At 36.2% G+C, this 15,000-nt stretch overlaps 1 protein-coding gene across 1 annotated transcript in view; it reads left to right on the top strand.

Moving 5' to 3' along the window:
• The window catches only part of LOC131954590 (uncharacterized), a 1,388-nt gene extending 649 nt beyond the window's left edge, over positions 1-739 (top strand). Inside the window, exon 2 of the mRNA XM_059318365.1 lies at positions 165-739. Within this exon, the coding sequence (XP_059174348.1) occupies positions 165-739 (575 nt within the window). The remainder of the gene's footprint in view (positions 1-164) is intronic.
• Positions 740-15,000: the final 14,261 nt, after the last annotated feature.

Raw genomic sequence — 15,000 nt, 5'->3', positions numbered from 1 at the left:
CATGCTAAAGATATTCCAGCCAAACCGTCATTTGAACTATAAACAAACTTCAATTTTTTGTTTTACTTATATATGTAATATTCCTCATTTCAAATATGGCAATATTATTTATAATAAAGTCATTTTTTTCCATTTTTCAATATTCTTAAACAAAGTTCTTTCAGGAATGGGCATCTGTATTGAATTCAAAGTACTCGCTGCGCTAGTTTTTGTTGCTGGTGTGGAACCAGATTGTCGATATGTAGACTGGAGCGTTTCCTTTAAGAGGCTTGGACTGTCAGAGTGTGATCGATTAGGAGACATGATTGACAGTTTATGTAGAAGTCCAGTAGGCCGATACGCTGATCTTATTGACCGACTGGAACGTGTTAGATGCTGCAGTATACCATTTCCATGGCAAGAGGGCTATGACTATGTTCACGAAAATTGGTGGTATTCTATGGAAACAGATTCTACCTGGTCATTGTGTAGACCTGGGTATTTCCTCACTGGTCTGTATAGGTCAGTATTTAAGTTATACCTCAGCGACCTCGAGGAAGGACGCTGCACAAGACCACGTAACCATCCTTCTAAGTATGGACACTGCGAGGATAATGACATCTCGGATTGTTTTGAGCAGGCTAAGTGTTGCTCTTGCCCAGAGGGAAGCTTCATTGTTGGTCTGTATCGTGGTAATTGTAACGACCTAGGATGCTTGGACAAGCTACGCTGCTGCACGCTGGCTGAGTCACCGCATTAAACAAAAAGATCAATGATCGAAAGCAGAGGCACTATGTTTTTGGATTCAATAAATGAAAATGTATACATACATACATGACAATTCGACTGACCATTAATAAATTGTTAATACTTCATTGCTTTAAAAGTTGTCTTTATCTATATACTAAGCGCCCCGGCAAGGCCCGGCACTGGCCACTGTGAAAGGACCACGACATGTGTGTTTAGTAAGCATATACACGGCATTACCCAACCTAACCACAACCAACTAAAACCAAAACACAAAAAAACGCAAAAAAACACACACACAGCCACAAAACCAAACGCAAACAAGCACAAAGAAAACACAGACACAAAAAAAACCCCAAAAAAACCCATTTCCAAGCATAAACTCAAACACAAACGCAACGTCAACCCTAACACAAATAAAACAAAAACTCAAACCTTAACGCAAAGTGCCCACAGTTTATCCCGGGGCGCCAAATCGCACCATGCTGGGGCGCGGGCGGAATCACCTGTTTCAGCTTAGTAAACGACTGTAGTACCCAAACGCACTCACAGTCGTTTGCACACACTTAATTGAACTTAGGCGCCATATCGAACACGGGAAGGCCCAGGGATCGCCAAATAGCGCCCTGTCGGGGTGCCGGAGGACGCCCGGATATAATTCACTTAAAGACTATAATAACCTTTCTTATCCATACTTTATCCACTGTCTAAAACAAAATTATGCACTTAAGCGCTCACAGAATAGCCCAGGGCGCCAAATCGAACCGTGCAGGGGCGCCTGCGAACGCGCTGTTTCAATTTAGTGAACAATTAAAATACCACAAGTTTATCCGCAAACGAAAGAAGTAAAGATATAGCAGCTGGCTTCTTAACTGGTATTGATATTTTTAAAAATAATTAGTAAACAGTACGTTCAGTGCATAAACAGTGCATAAAAAAAAGACAGTATCTAAATCACCTACTACAATGTGCTTGATCAATCCGTGATAGTTATGTAAGTATTGTTTTCCCAACATCAAATCAAAATAATAAAAAGTATTTTTTTCCTCAGATATATGTTTTTTATATAAAGGGAAGTAATTGTGTTTTCCTAATTTATCCAAGGACGTAATGAGTGCTAAAGAACTAAATGTAGATAATTTTCAGACATAATTTAAATTTGTGGAAAAGTTGATAAGTTTTTTAAAAAAGTGTTTTTTTTAACATGCCGGCAATTATTATAATAAGTTTGAAAAATGAAAATTGTTTTACAGTAGCTCAAATATGAATTTTTAAAATCATGCACACGGAAAGATATAAGTAAATATAGAGGCTGTTTTGAAGCGACTTTTAACTGGTATTGATTAATAATGATAGTCAGTAAACAAAAACATACCCCCCTCACATTCCCGCAGAAAATGTTTGTGTGTCCTAAATTGTCAACAACAAAAAATTGAGTTGATATTGGTGTTACAAAATCAAACAATCCATCAAAAAAACTATCGTGAACTTTGTTGCAGGGTACCGTGTCAGATAGGAGAAGAACGGAAAGGAAAAAACGACATTAGATAGATAGATTCAATGACAAATATTCTCTGGACAAATCATCCAGACGAGATATATATCAAGACACATAATCTCAAGGACAAATGATCCACAGCCAAAAGATTTCATGATAAAATATATCAGACAATATCTCACAGCAAAATTCGTATAGTATTTGAGATAATTCTAGTTTTATTTTTAAAATTTTGCAAAAAAATTGATTGTCTAAATGATTTAGTGAGAAAAGATTTGTGGCATAGGTTCGTCACATTGCCTTTAACGTATTAACAGGGGCCGCAACCAAATAAATTGTTAAATTGTTAAATTATCCCACTGACTGGTAAACCATAGTATGTGTTAAATTTAAATCATCGCAGATGGGTATCTGCTCTATTAAGAAGTCAGATTTTCGCTGGACAACAGCCAGGCTAGCATTGATTATAAACTTAAAACACCAATGTCACATTACGTTCCTTTAAAACAAAATCTTTCTTTTTGGAAACGTTTTGACCATAATTCGGTTAACGTATCATCATTTTATTTGATTTATTCATTTTTATATCTAAAACTTTTATACAAAGTGCTATTAACAAAAAAAAAGTTAACATAGTCTTCTGATCGTAAATAAAGTAGGCCAACATAAAATCCATTTGACAAGGAATACAAACATGTTAAAATCAACTAAAAGAATCATAGTTACTTAAATATTTTACTTTAAGATAATTTGTCTGAGACTTTTTGTCTGAGATCATTTGTCATGAAATCATTTGTCTTGTCAACCATTGATGACATCAAGGATTTGTCTGAGAACTTATCAACGTGGACGAAGAAATATAAAGTCAACAGTAAGACACCAATAAGGGTTAAAAAAAACAAATTTCACTTTCGTGGTCGAGTTCCATACTAATTCTATACAGACGGTATTAGTCATATGATCTGGTTCAGTGAATAGAAAAAAAACGTCATGGTAAAGTCATTAACGTGTGACACAGCGTCAGCCTCGCTAAACATAGCACAATGTGTGAGGGTCGCGGTTTTTTCAATAGACAGGTTGTTGTAACGGTTGGCTAACACTTACTAGGATATTCCTTGTTACAAAGTAATTTGAAAGTAAGCTACACACTTTATAATGTATTCTCTTACTTTCCTCTTGAGGAGTTTGATGTCAGTGACGAAATGTTCTTAAAATAGTATTTTTTTATGTTGTCCTATATTGTATAATCCTGCTTTGGTCAATATAATCACATATTACAATTTAATAAAACTTTATGAATTTTTTAAAAGTAAGATAAAATATACACGACAAACCAATGTAAAACACATATTAGGATGTGCTTTTTTTAATTCTGTCAGTAAATTAAATAAAGTGGAAATTTACATTTAGAAGGGTGTGCGGACCTTTGACCACAGGTGCTTTGACCATAGGGGCTTTGACCATAGGGTCTTTGATCACAGGTGCTCTATCAACGGGTGCTTGATCAAAAGCGCTGTGTCCGGCTTTGATCATAGGAGTTTTGTCCACATAGGGTCTTTGATCTCAGGTGGTTTGTCCAATGCTATCCATATATGGTAAGGATTTATTTTAAAATTTGCTATTTTATATTTTAAATTGCGACATGATGTAATAACATGTTAAATTATCATGTATAAATACAAGTTTTGTATCATTTTTATCCTTTATATATGCTATGTATTTTCAAGTACATCTACATTATGTATTTGTGAAACTTGTTTTATGTCGAATTTTTTGTGTTTCATTTATATTTAAAATAAATCTATAAGGCCTAGCTAGCACTAGCCTTTATGTGGAGACTAAATATAGTTCTTGACTTTTTTAAATACATGCTAATTTCTATTAACGTACTCTCAGAAAACATGTATCTTCTTCTTCTTCTTCGTTCTTAATTTTCCCCACGTTTTCTTTAACTTGCTTTCTCTGTGTCTTTCTGTGTTTGTTTGTCTTTCCAATCAAATCTTGCGATCGAAATTTCTGGCACTTCCCAGTTAGCTAGCGCGCTGAAATTTTCAGGGAAGCTTTCTTTTGGATGACCATAGAATATGCAATTGTTATTATTACTAAATTGATCAATGGAAACATTTTATTGAGCATTTTAGACCGCTATATAATCTATATATATAATTCTACTCTGCGAGCCATTAGAAAAAAAACCAGCGACGCGTACCTCGCGCGCAGTGAAGCGAACGATCCCACGTTGCCACAGGCTTAGGGGCAAATAATTTACTTTGAACCGAGTTTAAACTTACAGGATGTAGGCCAGTTTGTGGGAGACGATATGGTCGAGTGGTTGGGCACACGATTGCTATCCCACTCGACACGGGTTCAAATCTATGTGTTCTAGTCAGTAACGTATTCACACAACGATTTGTTTTCGAGTTGTCTTTTTACGAGTTGTCTTTTTACGAGTTGTCTTCGTTTACCCAAAAAAAAAGTGAAAAGATAAAATCGATAGCAAGATTTTAATGCAAACAGACAAAGACTAAAAAGTAGAAAATAATAATCATTAAAAAAGTTTAAAAAAACCCACGTTTTCTGATTGAACTAAAAAGTAGAAAATAAATACTATACATCACAATAATGCAAGCGATCACTCTACTATAAGCGATCAAAAACGTGGGGCGCCGTGATTTTCTTACAGTTTCTAATACTGTTGACTCTCTACAAGCTCCCTAATAAAAGTCAATAGTATTATCTAATCAATAGTAATATAACTTTTACTTCGGCGCCCCACGTTTTTGATCGCTTATAGTAGAGTGATCGCTTGCATTATTGTGATGTATAGTATTTATTTTCTACTTTTTAGTTCAATCAGAAAACGTGGGTTTTTTAAAACTTTTTTAATGATTATTATTTAGTGTTGGGAGGGTCGAGCCTTATCTGCCAGAGTGTTAAACTCGAGCCTTTTTTCGAATTTATCAACCCTGAGCTTTTGCCGACTCGACCATGCTTCCATCACAATTAAGGTTTACTTGTCAACTGGTTATGCGCCATTGACGCCATTGACTCCGATTTCAGCCTGCTTTATCCAACCAAGAACAAACTACAAGGCAGCAGTTGTTTGATTTTGGAGTTGTCTCTCCTAGAAGAGTGGCTGTCACCAGCTATCGAGCCTTATCTGCCCGAGGGTTCGAACTCGAGACTTTTCGGCTTAGCAACCATGAGCTTTACCGACTTGACCACGCCGACCTCGAAACATGTATAAAATCGTATTAATTGTGTCATAAATTTAAATCAAACAAAAATTAATAATTTTTATTTTAAAATCTATATATTATGGTTAGCCCCCCTCTGTGGTCAAAGCCCCTATGGTCAAACCCCCATGGTCAAACCCCCTATGGTCAAAGCACCTAGGACATTTAGAAGGCATACCTTTTACTATTTTTATTTTTTTCTACCTGTTGGCAATCACAAATGTGAGCTGTGTTATAGAGGAAAAGCTGCTAGACAACAAACTATTAATGGATTTACTAAGAATTCAGGTCACAAGGATTTTTATACATCTAAAGGATTTTAATATCAATTGTCTTCCCTCACGTTACCATGACAATGACCTCATGTTTGAAACAATCAAATCATTGCAGCCTTTAATGTCCAGGTAAAGACTAAATTCGCCAGTCTAGAGAGACCAGAGTTTTACCCAGGCACTCAAGTTCCATATCCATTTTATAAAGACAGAGGAAGCCACGTGATGAGGTTAGGGACCGGAAGAGTGTGACTCGATGAACTGGACAAAATGTGTTGTGCTTTTAGATCAATGCAGAGAAGTATATAAACACATACAGGAGATTTGATGATGTGGACAAGTTGACCGTTATAGTGTCACATCCTAATGACTGTCCTAAACAAGTCTCTGAAGGACAATCGAAACACACACATAAGAGGGATTGCAGCTATTGGTACACAACATGTACATGTCCAGGCTCCAGTGGAGCGACTGTCTACAGGCAGGGATATGGCGTATCGGTTAATCAACATCCCCACAGTGAATCAAACTCGAATAGAAAGAAATATTGGGGAGTTTGCGTGGTGATAAAACGGTTCGTTCTTGTCCACACATTTAAAAAATAAATCGCAGAACATTTCCCTCATTAATGATGTACGTTGATGTAAACTGTTAACCGTTATTATTGTCATCTACCATGATGAATGTTACATATTTTTTTGTTTAAAAGTGTTGTAAATAATATGTGCATTACTAAGTCGCCATATTGTTGTCCTAGAAATTGATAAATAAAATACGATTTTCTTTTATATGGTTATTACGGGCCTACATAAAAAAATTCTTAACAGAAAACAGCTTTGTTCTTTTATATTAATTAATGTCAATGGATGAGTTTGTTGAAGAATTAAAAATGTTCGTCTAAATCGTTATTAGTGTCTATCTTTTGTCCTGTTTTCTGTAATTCTAAAAATAAACATCAAAGCTTCAAATTAAATTAGTAAAAACTGTTTATATAATTTACAGTACATTACCAAAAAAATAATAGTCTACCTTGCTATCATAAAAAAAAAACCTTTAGGTATTTAGTCGCCTTTTGGACCAATTCAATGATAATTGTTACAACTGGGTTCACCATGTTACGGTTATGCGTTGCCGTGAGAGGGTTCGATTTACTAGACTCAGCCAGCTACCATTTCACTCGTCTCCAATACCAGGGAGAGAGTATTACACCTTGAGAACTACTAGGTTATGTCACATTCAAACGAATCTATAACGCTCAGAGAGAAGATGAACCAAGTAATCCGTGTATGAATCTTTTAATCTCGTAGCTACAACAACACACGTCCTTCCACACCGACGATAAGGATTCAACTGCTCACACATAAACTCATAGCATCCAACTCTCTAACCTAAAACGTCACTATCTTTCGTATCTCGTCACACATTCACTTGTTCAATATACGGCCGCACCATCAATCATGCGCACCGATTTCCCCATGTCAAACATGCATCATAACAATAATGTTAAATGAGATCGGACTTTGCCCATGTGATAAATTAACACTTAACATTGGAAGACGTTGGCGTGTTGGTACAGAAATCAAAGATTTCAAAATGGATATTACGTACTGAGTTTCATCCAAATACTCTACAATCTGTTAGTTGAAATCGCCTTTAAAATTGATACAGATCTGCGTATTCGATATAATACTTATATATTACATTTTGTCAATGTACATGAAACGGTGCTCAGGAGATGCTTTACAGACACTCAATTAGACATACAAACAAAGTTGCAATACTAAGATTTTAGGAAACAGGGAGCTGTAAAGCGTTGATATTTGATTTCGATTTTTAGCACGATTACAATTCTTTCTCTATACTAGAAACTTGTTAAACAATTTAAAATCAAAGGTAAGTAACATTGACAACAATTTGAACTCAAATGATTTTATTATTATCTTCCTTTATTATTTATTCATTTGCACAATGTATGTTTAAAACTGAATAAATATTACTATACAAGAAATAGGCATAAACTATTAAACAAAAAGAAAATAAGGAAACAAAACAAACCTGCTTTGTTTAAAAAAGTATTAATGAAAGCAAGTTGGCTTAATTTTCGTATTATCTGTACAATTTAAAAGCTGTTTGTTGAAAACATTTAAAATATTTTTTTTCTAATTTTAACTAATTAAAAAAATTAAAATGGTAAAGAATGTTAAAATTTATTTGATCTTTAAATCCATATTTCATAATTTAGGAAGTATTTAGTTAAGATGAAATAATGATAACTGAACCCGTTGTAAATCGAGGGTTTTATATTTACATGTTGCTCTGAATAGATATGTAGATCTTGTTTATTTTACTTTGACCCACTTCATACTACTTGGCAATACTACGGGAACAGGTGTGTTTTGAAATTCTCCATCTGTTTTAGAGTTGGCTGCTAAACTGAACTAGAGCTGTTAGTAAGTAAAAGAACAGTATGATGAAAAAAAAAAACAATTTAACAAACAATGCATTGTCTCTCTTTGTAGTTATAGGGCCAGCAACGAATGGACCCCGTCATTTAGGCTGCGGACAAAAGGGCTTCAGTCAATAAGGCTCCCGATATATAGGCTCCCGTCATTTAATTTTTCGACAAAACGGCCCCCGTCATTACGACTCACGACAAATAGGCTCCCGCCATTTAGTTTCTCCACAAAACGGGCCCCCCCCCCATTACTACTCCCGACATGTAGGCTCCCGTCATTTTGGTTCACGACAAATAGGCTCTTGTCAATTTGACGCCTGACAAAAAGACCATCGACAATACGGTTTCTGTAGAGATAATTCTCCCGGCAAAACGGTCTCATTTAACATGAAACCTGCCAGTGAGACCCCTTCATCAATATTCTTTAGAGTTAGCTTATCCAACACTCTTATGTAATACAACATATGCATCTCTTGTACAGCTGGCCTTATTTTTATAATAGTTTATCTATTATACGAAATAGTATGTTTTAATTTAAGGGACATCTATCTATGACTTCCATAAATAGGTCGATTATACGCTGTTCCAACTCAAGTGTGTGGGGAGAGGGTTCCACGCTGTAGATCCCTACCTGCAGTATGCTTGAAGGTTATCAAAACAAAACGTCGTTATCCTGTAAACATCATGTATATCATACATTTACACTTCTGTGCTCGCTTTTAAGCAACAGATCTTTTCTGTTGTAAATTAAACATTATTACAATTTTAAAATTGATGGAATTTAGATGTTAAGGGTAAGATTAGTTTGTGAATTGATGTTGGTTCATGAAAAACAAATTTCATCCAGGCATTTAAAAGAGTTTATAGTGGTAGTGGATGTAGGACAAAATGGTTACTTTTATGCCAATAGTGGTAATACGATTCATTTGTCTGTAGCCAATATGTTGGGAGTCATTTTGTCGGAAGCCAATATATCGGGATCCCCTTTTGTCGGTAGCCAATATGTCGTGAGCCCTTATGTCGGGCGCCAATATGTCGGGAGCCAATATGTTCTGAGCTTATTTGTCGGGAGTCAATATGTCGGGAGTGATCGATGGGGATACATGATTGCCAGTTTATGTAGAGGTCCAGTAGATCGATCTGCTGATCATATTGACAGACTAGAACGTGTTAGATGCTGCAATAAGCGATTTCCATTAACAGATTTCGATGAATATGTTTTTGAAAATTGGTGGCATTCTATGAGCAGAGATTCTACTTGCTCATTGTGTCGAGATGGGTATTTTCTCACTGGTCTGTTTAGGACGAACATAGGGTCACGTCTCAGCAACATCAAGGATGGACGCTGCATAAGACCGCTTAACCATCCTTCTAGGTATGGACACTGCGAGGATGTTGACATCTCGGATTGTTTTGAGCAGGCTAAGTGTTGCTCTTGCCCAGAGGACAGCTTTATTGCTGGTCTGTATCGTGGTGATTGTAACGACCTGCGATGTTTGGACAAGATACGTTGCTGCAAGTGGGCTGACTAACCTCATTAAACAAAAAGATCAATGATCGAAAGCAGAAGCAATATGTTTTTGGGTTCAATAAATGAAAATGTACACATACATACATGGCAAATGGACTGACCATTAATAAATTATTAAAACGTCATTGCTTTAAAAAGTTGTCTTTATCTATACTCTGTGAAAAACCTACCTGTAAAGGACCACAACATGTATAGTAATCAGCACATACACGGCAATACCCAACTTAAACACAATCAACTAAAACCAAAACACACCAGAAAAAGTAAAGAAACACAAACGCAAACACAAAGCCAAACGCAAACATAAGCCTAAAGAAAACACAAACACAAACGCAAACAAAAAAAACAAAACAAACCATATCCAAGCATAAACTCAATTACAAACGCAAACTCAACCCAAATACAAATAAAACACAAACGCAAACCTAAACGTGCTCACAGTGTAGCCCGGGGTACCAAATCGCACCATGCTGGGGCGCCGGCGGAATCACCTGTTTCAGCTTAGTAAACAACTGTAGAACCCCAACGAACTTAGGCGCCATAGCGAACACGGGATGGCCCAGGGAGTGCCAAATAGCACCTAGTCGGGGTGCCGGAGGACGCCCAAATTCGATTCACTTAAAGACTATAATCACCTTTCTTTTCCATAGTTTATCACACTGTTTAAAACGAAATTATGCACCTTAGCGTTCACACAATAGCCCGGGGCGCCAAATCGAACCAGGGGCGCTTGCGAACGCGCTGTTTCAATTTAGTGAACAATTAAAATACCACAAGTTTATCCGCAAACGAAAGAAGTAAAGATGTAGCAGCTGGTTTCTTAACTGTTATTGATTTTTTTTAAATAATTAGTAAACAGTACGTTCAGTGCATAAACAGTGCATTAACAAAAATAAAATATAGTATCTAAATCACGTACCACATTGCACTTGATCAATCCATGCTAGTTATGTAAGATTTTTCTTTTTTCCCAACTTCAAAACAAAATAATAAAAGTATTTTTTTCCTCCGATGTATGTTTTTTATAAAGGGAAGTAATTGTGTTTTCCTAATTCATCCATGGACGTAATGAGTGCTAAAGAACTCAATGTAAATAATTTTCAGACATAATTTAAATTTGTGGAAAAGGTGATATATTTTTTTAAAAATTGTTTTTGAACATGCCGGCAATTATTATTATAAGTTTGAAAAATGAAAATTGTTTTACAAAATCTTCAATATGAATTTTTAAATTCATGAATTTAGACGGTGATTATTTTAGATATATAACACTTTACGCCAAAGAAGGACAGTTGTTTCTTATTTGCCTTGGTAATCCTTGGTTACAAACATACAGAACTATACTAGCCTCTGTGAAAAACCTATCTGTTAAGGACCATACCCTGTGTATTCATTAAGGAAATATATTAGTTTTCGAATTAACCCTAACCACAACTAACCAAAACCAAAACATAAACGCTAACACAACCCCAAACAAAAACACAAACAAAAACGTAAACGCAAAAGTTAAAACAAACGCCAGCTGACGTTCAAGCTTCAATGTAGTGAACGACTGTAATATCCTCGCTTGTTCGCACACGGAAAGATAGAAGTAAACATAGAGGGCATTAAAGAGCGGCTTTTAACTGGTATTGATTAATAATAATAAAAAGTAAACAAAAACAAAAACAAAAACATACCCCCTCACCTTCCCGCAGAAAATGTTTGTGTGTCCTAAATTGTCAAAAAAAAAAAAGAAAAGAAAATTGAGTTGATATGGGTGTGTTACAAAATCAAACAACCCATCACTGTCGTAAACTTTATTGCAAGGTACCGTGTCAGACAGGAGAAAAACAGAAAGGCAAAAACGACAAGAGATAGATATATTCCGTGACAAATATTCTCTGGACAAATCACCCAGATGAAAAATATCAAGACACATAATCTCAAGGACAAATGATCCATAGACAAAAGATTTCAGGATAAAATATATCAGGCAATATCTCACAGCAAAATTTGTATAATATTTGAGATAATTTTAGTTTTATTTTAGCATTTAAAAAAAATGTATTGTCTAAATGGTTTAGTAAGAAAAGATTTGTGGCATAGGTTCGTCACATTGTCTTTAACATATTAACATGGGACGTAACCAAATAAACTGTTTAATTATCTCATTGACTGGTAAACCATGGTATATGTTAAATTTAGGGTTAAAATAGAGACGATGTAAGCGTCTAGTACACGGGTCGTTTTACCTTAGGTCTGTCATCACATTCGTATTACACGTCCCCCTCGGCTGATATACACCCATGTGCATTACTCAACCCCTTCTATTAACTAAACACATAATACCTCGTATAAGTAAAATGTAATCTATATGACACGTTCCAGGAAGCGCCATGTACATACTGCTAGTTTTATTTTATTTTTTTAAATGTGTTTCTGCTGATGAATAATGGTAACAAACTGGTGAATTTCCTACAATGAAACAACTTTTGCTGCTGTAGCCAACACACATGGTATTGTCCATATCTGGCCATGGTTAGAAAATACATGCGTCAATATTTCAATTGTGTTCTTGAACTGAGTAAACATTGTGTAGTGTTACGATGCATTGATCACATAGGTTGGTGCAACGGAATATTGGTGCGCATGGATGTTGAACGAATGGATGATGTTACGCCTATAGTGTGACAGTTACGTTTTTGTTCTGAGACTAGTTGCTGTGTATTGTGTGAGTGGGTCTGATCATTTCCGACTTTGTGAAAGGATGCACATGTCCAGTACTAGTATAAATATAAGATGAGGAAACATATAATCATTTAGATGATTAGTCGTCACCTGTGTCGCCTAGATGAGTAGTTATACAATGCTTGCCCAGGGTTGCACTATCTTCGTATTGTAAAGGTATTCGCATATGGTATAGGTTCAAGTAGTTTAATCCTCCCACTGCATAACTGCGGGTTACATAGTCCCCATCTATAACATATAGGTCTGAACCACGACAATGTATGATTGACATGTGACTACACTTTACTAAGGCGGAGCTATTCTCTCAGACAGAAATCTCTATAAAGTGAGCTCAATTTGTGGAGCAATTACACCGTTAATTAAAACTGAGTCAAACCACACAAGCCTAATAAGGGTTGTTGTAATTTATTAGTTGATTTTACGGAGCTCGCTTCCCCGTCGTGCGCAACAGTGGATTAAGTAGATCGGAATTTAATTTATTTTGCGTGTTCAACTACAATAAATACTTTATTTTATCATAGTTGTTGGGATGAGAGTTTGTCTTCATTACAACCCAGATTAAAAACCTTGTATGCACGCGTTAATTATAATTATTAAGGATCAGCTAGAATAAAACTTTTAGACTACCCACATGTCAATTTCACAACATAACCAATTCAAACATTGTTGTTTCAATGCATGCTTCAGCGTCCCACGTTTCTCCTGATAGTTGTATACCTTCTGTACATGATTATACTTAACCAGCGACTCTCAAGCTTGAATCCGAGTTCAAATCAGTCGAACGTCTCTGATTGGTACCTAACTAACGTTAGGGAAACGAAGGCAGCTGGGCATAATGCTGAACACACTATCCCTTTATATGTGTCTTGTGCATGACCGGGAAATGATGAGGAAACAGTTATAAGTGTACAGATGTTTTACAGATGTAAACCTCAACAATCAAACCGGTCTCTACCTCCGCGGATTCAAGACTTACGACTCTTTGCCTCATACATAACCAAGACTGCGACGTTCATTGTCTCTATATTGTAATATGTATCATCTGTAGGAACCTTGCAACAGCAGGAATTATTTAACTGTTCTAGTCTTAAAGTAATATCCAAAGCATATAAATAATAAACGGAAAAAAATATCTGGTAGCGAGAAGCATTTGTAGATAGATATCGCATAAACGGCTGGCAATTGGAAAAATAAAAGGGGCAGACACTACGAAGATTTCAGTTAAATAAAACAACAAGAATATTTAAAACGAGCCGGCCCGCGGCATAACATACGCCGCTATTTAGTTGTTTCTAATTTTCAATAATTCATAATTTGTGAATTCGACAGTACCAACGCTGACACTGAAAATATTTCTTTAAAACACTATAAGTAGCTCGTTAAGGACTATAACCCCCCCCCTTCCTTCCCTCCCCCCCCCCCTCCTCCCCCCCCCACCCCCCCCTACGTTTAAAATCGTTGGCTCTGCTTGTAAACATTTAGAGTGAACACAGCTCACTAAAACCATGTAGGGGTGGGGAGGTAGGGAGAGCGTTTGCAGCTTGTTTTCTAACGGCTCGAAGAAGAGAATTATATATATAGATAGCTTCAGACATATGTGTGTGTGTGTGTATCTTTTACCAGCATCAATGGCAGCAAACCATAAATAAAAAAGCCACGTCATTTTTGTAATCAAAATACGTCATACTACAATAAAATTGATATAATAACACCAAATAATACACATGCAAGTGCTAAAATATGAGTTGCTTTAAGTTATATTTGTTTAAAGGCAGTTTGAGAATCGACATGAGCAAAGTTTTGTGAGCATTGATGTTTACGCACATTTATCTAGACGTATAACTGTCGGTTGTTAGCATTTAACAACGATAGTAATTGGAGGGCACTCCCTCAATGATGTTAACCACACCCCACAACTACAGGTACCAAACTCTAGTTTATATGTTTAGTGCGGTTACACCAAGCTGTAGGGACGGAATGGCCTAGAGGTAGAGAGCTACTGCCAACCCGTAAGACTACCTAACTCACGTAAATCTGGCTGGGCAAAGTGCTGGGCTAAATCTTGTGTAGTGTTATGATGTCCTTAACATAGGTTGGTGCGACGGAATATTGGTGTGCACTTATGTTGAACGAATGGACGATGTTATAGTGTGATAGCGACATTTTTGTGTAGAGACTGGTTGCTGTGTATTGTGTGTGAGTGGGTCTGATTCTTTTCGACTTGGTAGAACTGTGCACATGAGTCCAGTACCAGAATGTCGAGGCCACAGAAACACGTGAGTCTACTTCATCTGACCCTTAGACCTTTAGATTTGTAAGGGGAGCTTTATTTACACTAAGATTTAAGACATGTATTAATACTATGTTTATAAAATTATACTTTGTTAGGACTAGGACGGCCGGTTTAAGGATGTATAAGACAGGTAAAAATATCCCGGCTCTTTTTAAGATCTAACGTTAACCAGGTGTTGTTTTTTATTGTAGGACCTGGTAGGCCAGTTTAAAGGATGTATAAGGAAGCTATCAATGAACAAGCCTATGTTAAAGGATGT

The sequence above is a fragment of the Physella acuta genome, unplaced genomic scaffold (assembly GCF_028476545.2).
Source record: "Physella acuta isolate Inbredline_101_S28 unplaced genomic scaffold, ASM2847654v3 ptg001014l, whole genome shotgun sequence".
NCBI classification, from domain to species: domain Eukaryota; kingdom Metazoa; phylum Mollusca; class Gastropoda; family Physidae; genus Physella; species Physella acuta.
Note: the sequence above shows the minus strand (reverse complement) of the source record. Positions and strands in the feature narration are given on the sequence as shown.